The 18,432-nt window shown below is 61.6% G+C and overlaps 3 protein-coding genes across 3 annotated transcripts; 2 read left to right on the forward strand and 1 right to left on the reverse strand.

Moving 5' to 3' along the window:
- Window positions 1-834: 834 nt before the first annotated feature.
- RGS14 (regulator of G protein signaling 14) lies at window positions 835-8,989 on the reverse strand. The gene is made up of 15 exons (XM_059483605.1): window positions 8,835-8,989; window positions 7,500-7,521; window positions 6,261-6,415; window positions 6,063-6,155; window positions 5,424-5,567; window positions 5,124-5,273; window positions 4,839-4,959; window positions 4,637-4,761; window positions 4,357-4,560; window positions 4,183-4,259; window positions 3,544-3,670; window positions 3,197-3,278; window positions 2,976-3,034; window positions 2,647-2,761; window positions 835-2,378 (listed from the first exon to the last, which is right to left on the reverse strand). The coding sequence occupies exons 1-15, from the start codon at window positions 8,877-8,879 to the stop codon at window positions 2,149-2,151; spliced, it is 1,749 nt and encodes a 582-aa protein (XP_059339588.1). The 5' UTR covers window positions 8,880-8,989; the 3' UTR covers window positions 835-2,148.
- Window positions 8,990-10,717: 1,728 nt separating this feature from the next.
- On the forward strand, window positions 10,718-12,900 carry LOC132080529 (ADP-ribosylation factor-like protein 3). Its single transcript, XM_059483737.1, has 6 exons — window positions 10,718-10,886; window positions 11,222-11,365; window positions 11,453-11,569; window positions 11,676-11,726; window positions 12,409-12,594; window positions 12,666-12,900. The coding sequence occupies exons 1-6, from the start codon at window positions 10,869-10,871 to the stop codon at window positions 12,711-12,713; spliced, it is 564 nt and encodes a 187-aa protein (XP_059339720.1). The 5' UTR covers window positions 10,718-10,868; the 3' UTR covers window positions 12,714-12,900.
- Window positions 12,901-14,041: 1,141 nt separating this feature from the next.
- On the forward strand, window positions 14,042-18,318 carry LMAN2 (lectin, mannose binding 2). The gene is made up of 8 exons (XM_059483516.1): window positions 14,042-14,195; window positions 14,276-14,394; window positions 14,473-14,590; window positions 14,998-15,077; window positions 16,204-16,365; window positions 17,055-17,169; window positions 17,552-17,671; window positions 17,818-18,318. Exons 1-8 carry the CDS (start codon window positions 14,054-14,056, stop codon window positions 17,976-17,978), a joined length of 1,017 nt encoding a protein of 338 aa, XP_059339499.1. The 5' UTR covers window positions 14,042-14,053; the 3' UTR covers window positions 17,979-18,318.
- The last annotated feature ends 114 nt before the right edge of the window (window positions 18,319-18,432 follow it).

Below are 18,432 nucleotides of genomic sequence, written 5' to 3' on the forward strand. Positions count from 1 at the left end.
GGGTGAGCAGGAGAGGAGCGAGGCCAGCGCTGCCGTCACCACCTCCTTGGCCCTGTTTATCATTACCTGCCGCTTACACACCTCCAGCCAAGTTTCCATCCACCCACAGGACACACAGCAAGCTCATGTCCACAGGGGACAGACAGTGGCCAAAGGCTCCTCCAGCCCTGTGCCCGTGGGAGTGGGCACAAAGGGGTGTTCAGTTGCCACATCTCCGTTTCTCCAGGATGAAGCACTGCCAGAACTCATTACCATGATGAGCCAGGTGCAAATGAAAGGAAAGATCCCTTGAGTACTGCAGGGCACTCAGGGACAGCCTGGGGACACCTGTGCCACTGCTGGAGCATCACTGAGCCACCTGCACTGCGTCACAGGCTGATGGAGCTGGATGCCCGGGAGGTGGCACAGCAGGGGACGTGTCCTGCCTCCGCAGGGCCTGGGGACCCTTCTGCCCAGGGGTGCAGCCGGTGTGCCGGGGGCTGGTGTCCCTGGTGTCCGCACTTGCCCCGTGCCCAGGGGCTCTTGGCCAGCTGCCCCCACAATCATTAACCCAGTGAGGCCCTGGCAGCTCTGGCTGTCACTCATTGACAGGGTTGGGGCTGAAGTCCTTGGCCATGCCGGCCCTGCAGCTTCCCCTGCTCCACCAGCAGCGCTGGGTAAACAAGCTCCTGGCACTGCCCCTCGCTGCCAGTCAGGGTGGCACTGGAGCCCAGGGCTGGCCCAGCTCTGCCATGGCCCTGGGAAGGCTCTGTGGGGAGAGGAGGGTTGAGGGGACATTGCTGCTGGGAAAAGCACAATCCAGCCCTGATGGCAGAGGAAGGACAGAAAGGAACCTCCAGGCAATGCTCTTTATTTCCCCTGGTTCCACAGCACAGACAGAACTGAGCAGCATCACAGAGACACAGGAGGGCTCTGACTAAGGCCACAGGGCTGCGGCTGGCTGTGGCAGCATAGGGCTGGGTGGCCATGCCCCCATCTCTGGGCAAGCCTGCGAGCCCTGGGTCACCCTTCTGCCTCTGGCCAGGCAGTGGTGGTGCAGTGGTTACCCAAGGCACAGGCAGGAGGGGCTCTGGCAAGGATGGAGGGATCTCCTGGCTGTTGTTGGGGGAACATCTCCATTGCAGATTCTGTCTGGGACCTCTGCGGACACCGGGCTGCTGGGCATGGGGACCAGCAGTGCCCAGCCAGGACTGGCAGATGGAGGCTCCAGGCTCCTGGCAGGAATGACAGGCTGGGCACACGCTGGGGACCGGCACACCAGGCTGAGGTGCTCACACCCAGGGCTGCTGCATTCTGCTGGCACCAAGCAGAGCTGTCCTACAGGCTGAGCACCCACACCCCAGTGGGGATGGGGCAGGGGAGATGGGGATTTGCTCCTGCCTGTCCCTCAGCAGCCGCCCACACAGGATCTCCGGCGGGGAGGAGGATGAGGAGGAGGAGGAAGGCTTTTTTGGCACCATCTGCTGGCTCTGCCTCTGGCTGCCTGGGGCAGGAACCACGTACCCTGCTCCAAGCAGTGCTGCTGTGGCAGGATCAGGCCACGCTCACGCAATGCAGACGTAACAGCCTGCCCGGGGCACAGCCTGGCAGGGCCACGCTCACCCTCCCCAGCAAGGGTGGACTTGCAAATCAACAACAGGGCAGCCCCGTTCCCACGGGGCCAGGGCTGCATCTGGCTCTGAGCTCGGGGCACAAGTTCTGCTGACCCTGCCTGCCCACAGCACTGCAGCTCAGGACTGGAGCCTGCCTTTCCTCCCCACCCAGCCTGTCCATCCTGCACACCCTGCAGCTGGAAGGGAGCTTTCCCCACCCAGAGAGCGAGCGGGGCTGTGTGACACAGGCAGGATGTGCTGGGCAGGGCAGGGGCACTGGGCAGGGCAGTGCCAGGGACGTTGCAAAGTGCTTTGCAACGAGGGTTCAGACTATGTACAAGAGTCCCTTGGTGTGCACCAGGATGTGGCCCTACAGCGGGGCATGGCAGCTGCTCAGCCACTCACAGGACACGACGTGACAGCGTGGGACAGGACGTGGATGGATCTGCAGTCTGGGCAGTGTCAGCGGTGCAGGGCAGGGGCTGTCGGGCCCCTCTCGAACCCTGGCATGGCCTGGGGGTGCCACACGCCGGGTGTGGACGTGCAGCAGCACTCATCAGAGCTTGTGGTCCAACGAAGGCTGAGCCAGAGCAGGCTCGTCCTGAGGGCAGCTGCTTCCCTCAGAGCCAGCCTGAGGGGCACTGGGCTGCTGTGACCCCTCACAGGCACTGCTGTCCTGCACGGGGAGCTGGAGGAAGTCGGGCAGGACCAGGTCCTCCTTAGAGAGCAGCCCACGCTGGTCGTTGGCCCGGCAGCTCTGGGCACGGTTCAGCAGCTCCACCAGCCCTGGGGAAATGCAGATCATGCACCTGAGCCAGGCACTGGGGCTTTGTCCCAGCACCTCAGCTGCCCCCTCCACCTGATATGACCCTGAACGTGTCCCAGGCACAGCACTGGCACCTTCTCCCCGCTCCACACCAGACCCCAAGTTCCCACAGCCCATTCCCATCTCAGTGGGACCCTGCAGCTGTCCCCAGCACACCAGGAGGGGCTCTGCATCCCTCAGCCCGTGCTTTGCCCCAGCCCCTCAGCATTCAGACATGCCAGCTCTCACCTTCCAGGTCGTACGTGCGGCGGTTGAGGTTCATGGCAGCTGAAGATTGTGGCCTGGAGAAGGAGGAGGGCATCTCCCATCGTGTGTCAGGCTCTGCTCCTGTTGGGCTCCCCTCCTGCAATGAGCAGCCCAGGCCTCAGCCACAGGCAAGGAGGCACCACAGCCTGGGCTGTGTCCCCATCGCCCTCCCACAGCCTGGCTCCTGCCCTGGCACCACTGCCCAGCCCTGTGGCAGGTGCTGGGGCCACAGCAGGGCCCAGCTTCCCTGTGGAGCATGACAGCAGCTGAGAGGGCATCTCTGACCAGGGCTGGTGGGATTTGATGCTCACCTCACTCCGGAGCAGAGAGCAGGCAGCCGCAGCCTCAGCGCTCCCCACCACTCGCACGTCTGCAAGGGAAGGGATGCTCAGGGCCCCATTCCAGCATCCTGGTGCTGGCCAGGCAGGGACAGGATAGACCCTGTTCCATGGCCAGCAGAAAACAGCCTGACCCTCTGGGTGCCCTTCAGGGTGATGTGGCTTAAGGGGACATAGTTTGGAGGACACTTTACCTGCTGGTGTTTCCAAGACAAGTTTCTGAGCAGACACTGTGCTGACCAGCTTCTCCAAGTCCAGGGTGGCTGGCTCACCTTGCTGCAACAGGAACAGCAGCCAGTGTCACACTCACTGTGGCACGGAAAGGCAGCCAGGCTGAGCACCCGTCTGGCCAGACAACACCCCCTGGTCCCTCCCAGCACAGAGCAGGATGTCACAGCCCATCCCAAAACAGGGCTTGTAGGAGCTCACAGGCACACAGCGCTGCTCCCCACTGCCTGCTGAGAGCCAGCAGCCCCTGGCCTGACCCCAAAGGCAGGGTTCCCCCAAAGCAGGGGGCTGGCCGTGCCCCCAGGCTCCTCACCCTGCGCAGCAGCGCCTGCTCCACGCTCACACCGTACTTGCCCAGCACGGGCTGCAGCGCCTCCCGGATGCGCTTGGTTGACTTGGCTGTGATGCGGATGGTCTTGTTGAGGGAGGAGATTTCCAGGCTGCAGAGGGGGACAAGAGGTGGCTGCAGGCAGGAGCAGAGCCAGGGCACACGGGACTGCCTGGGGGACTGGGTTTGAGGCACTGTGCGTGGCCAACAGCATCAGCCCCAAAGCTCCCTGTCACAGACATCTTTTATGAAAAGTCCTTTCTTTAGGATTTTTCCTCCTGAGAAGCTGAGAGGCTTCAAGAACAAAATTTAAACAATGCTTATCTGCTGCTGTGAAATGCAACAAGTAGATCTTTGATTAGCCCATGTTAGTTGTTTTTAATTAACAGCTAATCACAGTCAGCTAGCTCGAACAAAGAGTCCAAGCCACAAGCATTTGTAATCATTCTTTTTTCTATTCATAGCTGGCCTTCTGATGAAATCCGTTCTTCTATTCTTTTAGTATAGTTTTAATGTAATATATATCATAAAATAATAAATCAAGCCTTCTGAAACATGGAGTCAGATCCTCATCTCTTCCCTCATCCTAAGACCCCTGTGAACACGGTTACAGCTCCCACTCACTCAAAGCTTATCCTGTTCTCCAGCTTCACCTCCTGGTCTGCCAGCACGGAGCACTCCTGGTCCAGCACCAACGCTTTCTGCAGGACACAAACCATCAGGAGAGAGCCAGCACGGTGGTCCCGGCACAAGGATGGCTTGGCTGGCACAAACCCTGCTCCCCCCTGCCGGCCCTACCTGCTCATTGCCCACCAGGAACACCTTGATGTCGGGCAGGCTGAAGCCGCGTTTCTCGCACAGCCCGGCCAGCATGTCCCGGATGGAGTGGCCGGGCCGGACAGAGGCCAGCGAGGCCGTGCCATCGGGCAGGTACACACAGCAGTACTTCATGGGCTTGCCTGGCAGCTCTGCCTCGCTGCCCCCCAGGCTCTTCTGCTGGCCCTGAGGGAGGGATGTGGCAGGATGAGCCCAGCCAGCGGCAGCGTGGTGCCCTGGCAGTGCCGTGGTGCCCACTCACCTCCGTGCAGGGGCTGGTGGCTGTGCTGGCCGAGGACAAGAAGCCGAGGTCCAGGCTGGCTGAGGAGTTGAGTGAGCCCTGGGACTCCCTCCACAGCATGGCGCTCCTGCTGCCTTCTCCCCCCTCTAGGACAGACAGAGGGACGGTGGTGGGGACATGAACACCCCTGAGGCCCCTCTGTCCTGCTGAGCAGAGCACCCACCTGCCCAGGAGGGCTCTCGCCGCTCTCCCTTCCTGAAGGAGCGCTGCAGGCTGCGGCTGGCACTGCTGCCCGCCGTCTCCACGCCCATGGGCAGCGACTTGCCCAGCTTCAGCTTCGTCTTCTGGGGTGAATTGAGCAGCATCTCAGCATGGCAACACCTGAGGGTCCCCCTTCCCTTTCCCTGGTGCCCTGGCTGCTTGTCTGTGCCCAGCCTGGGGCTGAGCAGCAGGGAGGGGACCCAGCACCTTGGGGATGTGTCCCCATTGCCCTTTGCCCCTGACTCACCTTGCTGAGGTCAGGAGGGGGGCTGCTGCTGCGGGAGTGGGGCCGCAGGTCAGGCAGGGGCTGGCCCTGGCTCTCTGCCTGCAGGCAGGCCTGGTACAGGGGGGATTTCACAAAACGTGTGTAGCTGTCAAACTTCATCAGGTTGAAGATCTGGAAAGGGAGGATGTGTGTCCTTCAGAGCCCTGCACAGCTCCAGGCTCCGGGCACTGCCCCATGGCACAGCCCCACGGTGACAGCAGTGATGCTGTGTGACGTGTGGGGTGGTCCCACAGCCGCCCCATCCTGTGGGTGCTGCCTTACCTGGAGCTGCTGGATGCGAAACATGTCTGGGGAGGGGGTGGCCAGCATGTCCTCCCCAATCCAGGCCTGCTTGTCAATGTTCACAGGACTGACCGAGTGGCTGGAGAGGAACTCATCGTAGATGCGCCGTGCCTCCTGGGCCAGCTGGGGGGACAGGAGGCCAGGCTGGGACCAGCAACCCCCTCCTCTACACCACACCAGGGGAGCCCCTGCTCACCCCACAGAGACACCTGAGCCCTGAAGAACCAACCTGCCCTGGGACCAGCTCAGTACCTGGATTTCAGGACCGAGCTCTGGGCACAACACAGCAGTGTCTCCACAGAGGCACAACCTGAGGGAGGAACCATCCCCTGCAGCCACCTGGCTCTGCCCCATGGTCCCCTGTCTAGCTCTGCCCTTGGTCTTGTTTGTCTCCCCAGAAACACTCTCCACCCTCTGGCAGGGGAAGCACATCCTGCTCTGTGGGGCAGGCAGTCCCAGCTGTGGCTTTTCAGATGCGCATCACATCCATCTCCTTATTCCTTCTGCAAGAGCCCCCAGCCTGCTCAGGCCCCCAGAAGAGGGGACTGCCAGGACCCCTGGACAGCTCTGCCCACATCCCTCCCAGCAGCTGTGAGCAAAGCTGCCCAGAGCTGGTACCTGCTGCGTGTCACTGGCTGGGATCTGCTGGAAGCGCTCACATGCCTGCCAAAAGTAGACATTTTCAGCACTGAACTCCTTCTTGAGGAACTCCTGCAGGGCAGAGAGAGCTGCTGGCCTGGTGGCACCGTGCCTGTGGGACAGTCGGTGTCCCAGGGTGGACGGGGCAGGGGCTGAGCTCTGGGCTGTGACACTCACAGTGAAGTAGGTGACAGCCACACGGTCCTGCAGCAGCGTCTCGAAGGATTCAGCCCAACTGACCACAGAGCCCTGGGTGGATCCACACGAGGCTGGTGGCCCTGGCAGGCTGTTCACACTGTGGTTGCTGCCACGGGCCCGGGAGGCATTCAACTCTAAAAGAGAAAAAGTGTCACTTCTGGCTGTCTCCCTGTCCCCCCTGTGTCACCCCCCAGCACCAGCAGCCTCCACCTGCCCCATCTGCATCAGACCTGGTGAGTGCTGGGTAGGGAACATGAGGAGCACCACCGTGGCATCCTTGGAGGATTGAGCACCAGGATGACACAGTTGGCACTTCCTGGCATGACAGCCCTCCCTGCCAGGGCTGGCAGTTGTGCCCACCCTGGGTGTCACTGTGACTCCACCCGTGACTCATCTCCTGGGGTAAGACAGCCATGGGGAAAGCAGAGTGGAAGGGGACACAGAGGGCACACAGAGTAGAGGGAAGCTTGGAAGATGGGCAGAGGTGCCTAAGCCCACCTTCTCTACTCCTCTGGCCAAGATGAGGGACAAACCCAGCATGTGGAGGGCACAGAAAATGTAATTTCCAGCTCCCAACCCTGAGGAAACCCCACTTTGGGGAAACCCAGGGTGGCCATGTGCTCACAAAGATGGAAGTTCCCAGGGGCAAGCCCAGCTTTGGAACTGGTTTGACTGGTGTGCAGCTGAAGCAGGGGGTCATTAACAAGAGAAGATGAGGCTATGGAAGCAGTGCTGTCCTGGCAAAGCTGGCAGGAACAGAGGAGGTGTGTCAGGCTGCTCCTCTGCCAGGCCCCCTGTACTTATCCTCCTGGTGGGATAAACCACGAATAAATGGGGCCAATACAGCTAAATAAACCATTTGAGATATCCAGTGCACAGTCAGACCGACAGACAGACAGAGACTCCCTTAGGGAACCTGGGCCTGGCTGGTACCCAGGTTCTCCTTGCCCCAGGAAGCCACTCAGCCCCCTGCACCCCAAAGTGCCAGCTGAGCATCCAGAGGGAGGGACAGGCATCAGGGGCCGTGTGGGAGGGATGGGGGGACATGGCCAGTGCTGGGCAGAGGGCTCAGCCCTGCACCCTCCCATGGCACAGCCCGTGCTGACACAGGACCTCGCTGCCTGCTGGCTCCCTGCCCCTGGCACCCCCTGCCTGTGGGCTTCCCCCTCCCCTGAAGGTGATGCTGGGCTCCTGTCCCAGGGCAGAGAGCAGCCTTACCTCCATCTGACACGGCCGGGCCCTGTGGGAGTGGAAAGAAGAGAGGTCAGAAGGGCTGCGTGGCATTGCTGGCCCGGTGGAGTGGCAGCAGCACCAGGGCAAGCCCAGCTGAGCCCAGAGCGAGAGGCACTGCCAGCAAACACTGCTCTGGTGTTACCTGCCCTGTGGCAGGGGCAGACACAGCACTTCCAACCCAGGGCAGCCAGCAGAGACCTACAAAGGGGGCACAGCCTTTCTCCTACCCCTCCATGGCCCAGGGCCAGGCCAGCAATTGGGGAAGGGCAGCTGCTATCAGATGTAACCTGCCACCCAAACAAGAAGGGAGGAGAGAAGCAGCCTCCACGGCACAGGAAGAGGAGGGGAGGAGGGGAGGGAAGGAAGGAAGGACAACCACAGCCCCAAGCAGGCAAACTGCCTGTTCCCTCCTTCCCTGGAGCCTGGAGCTACAGGAGGAGATGCCCAAAAGAAGGGACCAGGTGCTGACAGTGCAGGGCACAGCAGGACAGGGTGTCTGGGCCACCCCAGACAGCAGCCCTGGGGTGGAGCGGCCAAACAGGGAGATGGGCAGAGCCTCCATGGCCAAAGCCCAGCCACACACTCGCTGCAGGGTGCTGTGCCTCATCCCCTGCTTGGGGCCACTGAAGGGGTGCCCACATTGCAGTGATGCCCCTGGAAGGGGTGCCCACATTCCATGATGCCCCTGGAAGGGGTACCCACATTCCAGGATGCCCCTGGAAGGGGTGCCCACATTCCATGATGCCCCTGGCCCAGCTGGCCGTGCCCCCCACACAGCTCCCAATTGTCTCCATCCCAGACCCACCATCCCAGCCCTGCCTCTCGCTGCCACCCCACCCCACATTCCTCTGCCATGTCCCTTACCCCGGTCCCACGTCCCTCTCTCCTGCCAGCTCCTTGCTCCTCCCCATCCATCCCTGCTGCCCGCATCCACACGGACACCAGCGCTGCTGACTCCTGTGACCCCATCCCCATCCCCCTGTCCACCACCCAGTGCCACACATCCCCTACAACGCTGCCAAGCCTCACACAGCCCTGCTGCTCACCGCCCCGGCCCCACACGCGTTACCCACCCCGGACACCGCTGCCTGCCCTAAACCCTACACAGCTCCGCCTGCTTGGGATGCCCATCCTGCCCTTCCTGCCCAGGAGCCCCACACCTCCCACCTGCCGGTTTCCTGACTCCACACATCGCTCTGTGTGCCCGTTATCCGCTCCGCACCCTCTGCCCGCCCGCTCCGCACTCCCGGTACCGAGTCCCCGCCGCGCCGCCGGCCGGGGCAGCCCCGGGGGATGGGCACGGGCGCCCCGGGCACTCACCATGCGCCCGTTGTGGACCACCAGCAGTTTGCCCTTGCCCTGCATGCCTGGCTCGGCCCGGCCCGGCCCGGCCCGGCGCGCTACGGGCGCGGCCCGCGGCCCCGCAGCATCCCCGGCCGGCGGCGCGGCTCTCCCGGCCCGGCCCGGCCCGGCGCTCCCGGCACCGCCACACTACCGCTTTCGGCTCCCACAGGAAGTGTCACCATGGGAACCGAGACCGCAGCGGGGGAGCGGGGCCGCCCCGCGCCGCCGGCCCCGCCCCGGCGGACACCGGCCCCAGCCCCGGGCCCGGAGCCGCCGCGGCGCCGCTGCGCCTCCGTGCCCGTCCCCGTCTCCATCTGCATCCGCATCCGTTATCCCAGTCCCATCTGCATCCCCGTTTCCCGTCCCCATTCCCATCTGCATCCCTGTTTCCCATCCCCATCCCATTCATTCCCCATCTGCATCCACATCCGCGATCCCGTCTCCATCTGCGTCCTTGTTTCCATCCCCATCCCTGTCCCTGTCTCCATCCACATCTACATCCGTGACCGCATCCCCATCTGCATCCCTGTTCCCAAACCCATCCCAGTCTCCATTCCCAGCTCGGCTGGGGTCACCAGCCCTTTGTCCCCTCCCCGCAGCCTCCCGGCCATCACATCACCCCGGGGAAGGGGCTGCAGGGGCAGGGGGACATCAGCAGGCCCAGCCTGGTGCCACCAGCCTGGTGCCACTTGCCCTGGTCACAGAGGGTGTGGGGCTGGCCCCAGTGACAGCGTTTGGGGAGGGCTGCCTGTGGTGTGTGTGCCAGCAGAACCTGGCAGGGAGGAGCAGTGGGCATGCAGCTTGGAGTCACCAAAGTGATGCCTAAGCAGTTTTGCCCATCTCCTAAGGCTGGGATTCCATGTTGATCAGCAACCACAAACCAGTGGAGGATATTTTGGGTTATTTGTTAGGAAATCTCAGTAACTAAGAGCGCAGGATAAACCACAGAGCACCATGGCAACCTGCTCAGGGAAATGCTAATAACGGGGATGTAAGGTGGGTGATTAACCTAGCAAAAGCAGAACCCTAACATTAAGTTGGATGCAGATCTGTGCAGAAAAAAATGAAGCTTTCCCACTGTGAGCAGGCAGAAAAGCAGAGCACTACAAGGAGCCAGAGGGCTGGCAGGGTCTCTGGGTGAGGGGAACAAAGGGTGGCACCTCTGGCTGCCCCTCTGCCTCCTGCCATGCATGGAGCAGCAGCGGGATGAGGGGTGATCGTGCTGCTCCCCTCTGCTTTGTTGGAGTGTGGCTGTGTTGTTTGGCTTGGCTTTGCCACCAGAGTTATAAATAAAAATGTCTCTCCAAGAGTGCGTGACTCATGGTCCTCACCACAAGGACAACCTCTCTGCTGGGAAACCTGATCTGAGGATGGAACTGCAGCATGCAGGAATCAAAGACATTGCTTAATTAATGCACTTAATCCAAACGGAGAACAGATGAGCCCCTCACCCCACCTGGGCTGGGGGTGGGCTGCTGGAGAATGTGTCTGAGCCCCTCTGGTCCTGTGTCATCCCCAAGCTCCAGCTGCTGCCAAGCCAGCCTCAACCTGCTCCAGGGCCTGGTGGTTTCCCTTGGGCAGCACTGGGGAGCTGTGGCAGGCGCTGACGTGGCCCCAAGCAAGCTCAGCAATTTCCTCTGCCACCCTGCAAGGGGACAGCTTGGTGTTGCCTCCATGTGAGGTATCCCAGCGTGTGGAGCTGTGCCAGCCCTGTGCCTGTGCACGGCATCCTCTGTGGGGAGAGGGATGGCCTGTGCCCCAGCCCGGGGGCACCTGGCTTATCCCGGGGGTAGGCGACGGAGGGGCGACAGCTGGCTGGAGGATTTGCCGAGGGCATTATTTAACACTGTGGGTAAATGGAGGAACAGCAGCTAATTCCGGAGCCCGTAATCCTCTTCCTCCCCCGGGAACAACGGGGAGCGTGCCAGTCACGAACCCACCGGCGGGCCCCGGGGACGAGCCCCCGGCAGCTCCCCAGGCGGTGCCGCGGGCCGGAGCCACTCCCGGACCATGGGGGATGTGCAGAAGGTAAGCGGGGTCCGTGACATCCCCCCGGCTCCAGGGGGGAGCACAGCACCAACACTCAGTGCCGCCAGGAGGGGCTGCCAGAGCAGGGCTCTGCCTGGGGCATGGCCTTACTGCGTGCCCAGGAGCTGGGAGTAGTCCCACACCCGGGGAGGGGGGAATTGGGGCTGGGCAGATCTGTGGGGCCACCCCGAGCCTGAACACCTTGGGAGCCGGGCCTTGATGCTCGCTCAGGCCATAGACACAAGGTACCCAAAGCCAGCAGCGTGCCCAGCTCCCCCCTCCCAAAGAAGGGACCCAGCACCCCAGAGGGCTCCCCCAGCACCCCCTGCCCCCAGGGGCTGCTCTCCGTCATCCAGAGGCTGAAGGGATCCCCGGAGCAGGAGCTCCGCATCGTCCTGCTGGGGCTGGACAACGCGGGCAAGACCACGCTGCTGAAGCGCCTGGCGTCTGAGGAGGTCAGCACCATCACCCCCACACAGGTAGGGGCTGCTGGGGCCACGGGCAGGGCAGAGGGCGCAGGGCACACCCATCCCTTGGGTGACACTGGGGTTTGTGTCCCCATGCAGGGATTCAACATAAAGAGCGTGCAGTCCCACGGGTTGAAGCTGAACGTTTGGGATATCGGGGGGCAGCGCTCCATCCGCCCCTACTGGAAGAAGTACCTGGGCAGCACAGACCTGCTGGTGAGTGGGGCAGCACCCCCAGGCCTGTGCAGGCTGTGTGGGCCCCACAGAAGGGCTGTGCAGTCAGGCAAGGAACCCCTGACTGTCCCTTTTGTCCCCACGGCAGATTTATGTCATTGACAGCGCTGACCAGAAGCGTTTCGAGGAGACAGGGCAGGTATGAGGGGTGGCTGTGGGGTGCTGGGGCTCAGATCTGTATGGCACCAGCTCTGCGGGGATGAGGGGGAAGCAAAGCTGCTCTGAATTATGGGGCAGTGCTGCAGGAGGACTGTGCTGTCCTCAGAGCTCTGAGGGAAGACTCAAGATCTCAGCAGGCAGAGATGCCCCACTCCATGGCCCTGAAGCTCCCCCTGAGCTGGGATGCTCCAAGCACAGGGTGACAGTGCCTGGTGAAAGTGACCCCTCAGTCCCCAGCCCTCACCCTACCCAGCACCCAGTTAGTGATGCGGCCAAACAAAGGTTTATGAGCAGCAAATTCAGCTACAAACGCTGGGATTGGAGCTCTGAGAGGGGAAGGTGAGACTCCAAGTGCCAGCCCCGGCTGTGAACAGCCGGCCGTGTGGGTGTGCCAGACAGCTCGGCACTGCCAGGAGCCTCCTGCAGCTGCCCTTTGCCCAGGGCTCTCAGGGCTGCGAGGATTTCAGTGCTCAAGCAGCCCTGCATGGGGCTCCTGGGCTGATGGAGCTGCAGGAGGTAAAGCTCCTTTGGGAGCTTCTCTCCCTTGGAATGTCAAGATTCCTTATCTGCCATGAGCACCAGAGAGGAGGAATTTGGAGGGCTGAGGTGTCCAGCTCCATGGAGGGGGACAGCAGCCCTGGGAGAAGCTTCTCTCTTGGCAGGAGCTGGCAGAGCTCACGGAGGACGAGTCCCTGACGGGGGTCCCGCTGCTGGTGTTTGCCAACAAGCAGGACCTGGTGACTGCAGCACCTGCAGCTGAAATCGCAGAGGGGCTGAGCCTGCACACCTACCGGGACCGGGAGTGGCAGATCCAGGCCTGCTCGGCCCTGTCTGGGGAAGGGGTGCAGGTAGGGATGGGGCCCTGTGGGCTCTGCAGAGCTGGTCTCAGGGCCTGTGCTCACATCCTTCTTCCCTCCAGGATGGGATGAACTGGATTTCCAGCCAGATCATGAACAGGAAGAAGTGAGAGCTGCCAAGTGCCAGACGGGACTGAGCTACAGGTCCCTACGCCACAGCCAACCCCTCATGTCCCTCAACTCCCCCCGAGCCTCGGCTGGGCCCTGAGCCTCAGACTGCCAGGCCCGGATGATTTTCCCACCCAGTCTTCCACAAATCAATCGGCTTCCCCTCTCCCTGCCTCTTGGGCTCCTCACAGCCCCGATCCCCTGCAGCCCCCGTGCTGTTGGAGGGAAGCACGTGTCCCACCGTGCTGAGGGCGTGCACACCTCCAGCATGAGAACCTGCCCAGGACTTGTGCATCCACGCTGCTGTCACACCCCACAGGGGCTGCTGTGACCCACACACTGCCCCGGGCACCCTGGGCACCCCGACACGGCGCTGGCTGCACCGCCAGGCACCCGAGTGTTGTGTCCCCTGTGCTCCCGCAGGATGGGACCGGTGCTGCCCCAGGAAAGCCTCAGTTCAGCATTTCTCGCTGGCCAGGGGAGCCCCATGTGCGCACAGGACTCGGGACAAGCATAAAGACAGGACCAGCCACCACCGGAGGGATGTGCCCGGTGCCGCCCAGGGGTCCCCGCACCCTGTCCCTGTTGGTACCACACGCGTTGTGTCCCAGCCAGGGCTGCTGTCGCCGGGCGGAGGTGCCCATCCGGAGGGCCGGGAGGTTCCGCTCCACGGCTGCTGTGGCGGAGGGACGGAGGGAGACCTGCGGGAGCGGGGCGGGGGCTGCCCTGCAACCCTCAATAAAGCGGCTGTGACCTCCTCCATGCTACCTCGGCCTGTCCTTCCTGAGCCCATTGTTCCGGTTCCCCGTGCCCATTGTCCCCGTTCCCCGTGCCCATCCCGGGGCCGTTCCCGATCCCATTGTCCCCGTTCCCCGTGCCCATCCCGGGGCTGTTCCCGATCCCATTGTCCCCGTTCCCCGTGCCCATCCCGGGGCCGTTCCCGATCTCATTGTTCCCGTTCCCCGTGCCCATCCCGGGGCCGTTCCCGATCCCATTGTTCCCGTTCCCTGGACCCGTCGGGGCGGGTCACGTGTCCCGTGGGAGGCACGAGCCGCGCACGTGAGGCGGCCCGGGGAAGGCGGGCGGACTACACCTCCCGGCACGCCCCGCGCCGCCGCGCACGCGTAGAGCACGCCGCGAGGCCGTTCGGCCCCCTGCTCCCGCCTCCCGCCGCACTACGGGACCTTCGCGCCCCGCTAGCCCCGCCCTCCTCCCCTGCCATAGGCGGGCAGTGATGCCGCTCACGCCTGGGGGTAGGATCGCAGTGAGCGCGGGTTTCTAATTGGCTGCTGCCGTTGCGAGAAGGGCCTGAGGGCGGGGCGGGGGAAGGCGGAAGCGGAGCATGGCGGCGGGTGCGGGCGGGTTGGTGGCGGCGGTCGCGCTGCTGTTGACCCTGGCCGGGCCGCGCCCGGTGCCCGCCGAGCTCACGGATGGCAACAGCGAGCACCTGAAGCGGGAGCACTCTCTGATGAAGCCGTACCAGGGTGAGCGCGGGGCCGAGGGGACGCTCGGGGCGCCCCCCGAGCAGCCCGGGCTGATCCGCGCTCTGTCGGCCCCTTTGCAGGCGCGGGCTCCGCCGCCATGCCGCTGTGGGACTTCACGGGCAGCACCATGGTCACCAGCCAGTACGTGCGCCTCACGCCCGACGAGCGCAGTCGGGAGGGCTCCATCTGGAACCGCGTGGTGAGAGCCGGGGCGGGACGGGCGGGGGTCGGTGCGGGCCGGCGCCTCCCGCCTGACGGGGCTCGGTGTCTCCCACAGCCCTGCTTCCTCAAGGACTGGGAGCTCCACGTGCACTTCAAGATCCACGGAGCCGGCAAGAAGAACCTGCACGGGGACGGGCTGGCGCTGTGGTACACGCAGGAGCGCCTCACGCCAGGTCGGTGCCGGGAGCCGCTGGCCCGCAGCACACGGGGCCCGTCCCGGGCCGCAGCTGGGCAGGCACGGCTCGCAGCTCCCCGCTCTGGTTTCGCTGGCCAGGCACGGCTCGCAGCTCCCCGCTCTGGTTTCGCTGGCCAGGCACGGCTCTCAGCTCCCCGCTCTGGTTTCGCTGGCCAGGCACGGCTCGCAGCTCCCTGCTCTGGTTTCGCTGGCCAGGCACGGCTCGCAGCTCCCCGCTCTGGTTTTGCTAGGCTGGGCTGACGTGTCCCGTGTGCTCTGCCCGGGCAGCAGGTGCCATCAGCCACCTGCTTGGCAGCCAACAGCTCGTACAGCTCAGAACTCTCTGAGCACAGATTCTCACTTCCTTCTGTCTCTTCCTCTCTCCACTCCTCTGCCCTGTTCCAGGTCCTGTCTTTGGCAGCAAGGACAACTTCCATGGGCTGGCTATTTTCCTTGATACCTATCCCAACGATGAGGCCACGGAGGTGAGTGCTCCAGATAGCTTGTGCAGTGTCTAGCAGGCTGTTCCCTTCCTGCTCCGAGTGCTTCTCACCTGATCCAAGGAAAAGCCTCTCCCTAGTTGGGCATGGTCTGCTCTTCCTGTCTGGGAGTCGGGAAAGAGAGGAGTTTGTGTGCATTGATGGAGATAAGAAGCTCCTTGCTCTTTCTTGTGCTGCTCTTGGCTACACAGATGTTTCCAAGGCATCTTCTCTGCACCGGAGAGCAGGCACAGAGCTGGTGTAAACCCAGCACCACCTGCCAATATTCATCCTGAGTGCTATTCCCTGACCTCTGGGCTTTGGATACTCATCCCATGATGTTTCTGCCCTTATTTTCTCTTTGCAACCTGTGTATGTCTGAAAGAAACTCCTGGGCTGCCTTTTTGCTCCCGAATTCTCCATGGCCACAGGATAGATCAGTCCTGTGAGGGCTGGGGATCCTTTTCTTGTGTCCTGCTCTGTGTTTGTGGATCACGTTACGACACAGTCAGAAAACAAAACTCTGCTTTTGGGTCTGTACCATCAAAACCATGATAAAAAAAAGTAATGAAGCATCTGGAAATGACCCATCTCCCTCTTGTCTTTATGCTCATGGGAGGTGAATTCCTGCCTCCAGTTGTCCTCTCCTGGTGTAGGTAATCCACTGATCACAAAACCCTGTGTGGTTTTGCTGCTTATGTAGATTTCTGTCCATTCTGGGTCTTGTGCTCAGGGAGCAACTGGATGTGGCAGTCAGGGTAGCTGACAAGGTGGGGATTGGTCACAGGTTGGACTGAATGCTCTCAGAGGTCTTTTCCAACCTAAATGATTCTGGGGTTTTTACCCAGCCACTCTGCACGTGTGGGACACTCTGGTTGCCCTGGCCATGGAGTACAGGGTGGGTTTGTTTACAGAATCACAGGATGGGGCTCTTGAAATGGGAGCTCAGGAAGGGAGGCTCTGCTTTAGGCAGCTCAGACTTGGTTCAGAAGCAGCTTTAGGTGGAGCAGCAGCCGTGCCCATCCCATGCTCCGTGCCTGACCAGGGCTGTGGTGCCGCGTCCTGCTCCCACCCTGCGGGCTCTCTCTGCGCCCCAGAGCTCCCTCAGCGTGTCCCCTGTCTGTCCCCACAGCGTGTGTTCCCCTACATCTCAGCCATGGTCAACAACGGCTCCCTGAGCTACGACCACAGCAAGGACGGGCGCTGGACGGAGCTGGCCGGCTGCTCGGCCGACCTGCGCAACCAGAACCACGACACCTTCCTGGCCGTGCGCTACTCCCGCGGCCGCCTCACGGTGAGACCACGGGGGGAAGCTGCTCAGGGGCAGGGCTGGCTCCACCAGGGGCTGGAGATGCTGTTCCAGGCTCAGCCAGTGCTTCTGTGGCACTTCCATCTCCAAAAGAGGTGCAGCCAGGCAGGATAGTGGCGTGCCAAAAGTGATTGATTGCCTGGAGAGGGTGTGCAGTGTCCCTCGCTGGAGATGTTAATGAATCATCTGGACACAGTCTCTGTGATTTGGGGTGATGGTGTTCGCAGGGGTCTTAGGATGAGGGAAGAGATGAGGATCTGACTCCATGTTTCAGAAGGCTTGATTTATTATTTTATGACATATATTATATTAAAACTATACTAAAAGAATAGAAGAAAGGATTTCATCAGAAGGCTAGCTAAGAATAGAAAAGGAATGATAACAAAGGCTTGTGACTGACTGAGAGAGTCCGAGCCAGCTGACTGCGATTGGCCATTAATTACAAACAACCACATGAGACCAATCATAGATCCACCTGTTGCATTCCACAGCAGCAGATAATCATTGTTTACATTTTGTTTCTGAGGCCTCTCAGCTTCTCCGGATAAAAAATCCTAAGGAAAGGATTTTTCAGAAAATATGGCTGCAATTTGGGATGGCCCTGCTTGAGCAGGGAGGGTGGAGCCTGTCCCATGGTTATGAACATTCCTGGTGTGACTCTCATGGTTTTGCAGGTGATGACTGATGTGGAAGACAAGAATGAATGGAAGAACTGCATCGACATCGCAGGGGTGCAGCTGCCAACCGGGTACTTCTTTGGTGCTTCTGCTGGCACTGGAGATCTCTCTGGTGAGAGGGGCTTTGCTCAGGGGAACACGTGGTGGTTGGAGCCTGGATTAGGTGGCACTGTCTTGGCAGGGGAGTTGGATCTCCAGAGGTCCCTTCCAACCCTAAAAATGTAATTCTGGGATTGATGCACTGGATAGTTTCCATTGATTCCTTGCTCTGGATTGCTCACCGGGCTCTTGAAACCCTTTTGGGACCTATGGCTGGGGAAAGGAGGCACCTGAGAGCTAAGGAACCTCTTTGGATTGCTGTTTGATACCTGGGGCTGAGGGTGGCTTGAGAGGGAAGGAGACTGGACCTGGCAGAGGATGCTCTGAGGGGTGCTCTGAGTGTGTGGACATCTCAGAGCTTCTGATGGTGTTTGCTGCTCACGGTTGTTCCTCAGACAATCACGACATCATCTCGATGAAGCTGTTCCAGCTCATGGTGGAGCACCCTGTGGAAGATGAGGCCGTTGACTGGACCAAGATCGAGCCGAGGGTCAGCCTCCTGAAATCTCCCAAAGGTGAGCCTGTGAAACCTTTTGTGGGGGATTTGGAAACCTTCCGTGGGCGATTGGGAGGTCTGGGAGGCACTGAAGGCGTGACACCTGGCAGAACTGCCTGGGACCCGAGGTTCTGTTGGTGTCTGTAGCTGTTCTTTCCCTTGCAGACAACGTGGATGACCCGACGGGGAATTTCCGGAGCGGGCCGCTGACGGGCTGGAAGGTGTTCCTGCTCCTGCTCTGTGCCCTGCTGGGCATCATCGTCTGCGCCGTGGTGGGAGCCGTGGTCTTCCAGAAACGCCAGGAGCGGAACAAGCGTTTCTACTAGTGGAGCACCTGTGCCCAAACCCATCTTTTGTTATGGGGAGCTGTAAAAAAAAAACTGTGGTTTCTAAATGCTGTTTCTGAGAAATACCAGAAGTATTTTCTTACCTGTCTGTTTGGCTGTAACCCCTGCCTGGCCCTTGGCCTCCCGCGGGTTGGACTGAGGGCAGTGATGCCCGCTGGCTCCCCAGAGCTCTGGTGAGGGAGCCTGGAGGTTGCTCCCCGGTTTTTCCAGCGCTCCCCCCGCCTTGCTGGGACTTGCTGTGCTGCCTGGGGCAGGTGTGAACATGAGGGGCTGAGGGGAGGGGGTGCGAGTGGGGCATTAAAGGACTGACACCACCCGAGGCTCTGGCTCTGTGTGCTGAGGAGAGAAGGGAGCAGGGTGGGCAGTGCTGAAGGGACTGGGGGGATGGAGAGAGGCAATCCTGGGAGGATCCCCAAGGCTCCGCGGGTGGCTC

This window comes from Ammospiza nelsoni, chromosome 16 (genome assembly GCF_027579445.1).
Source record: "Ammospiza nelsoni isolate bAmmNel1 chromosome 16, bAmmNel1.pri, whole genome shotgun sequence".
Classification (NCBI taxonomy): domain Eukaryota; kingdom Metazoa; phylum Chordata; class Aves; order Passeriformes; family Passerellidae; genus Ammospiza; species Ammospiza nelsoni.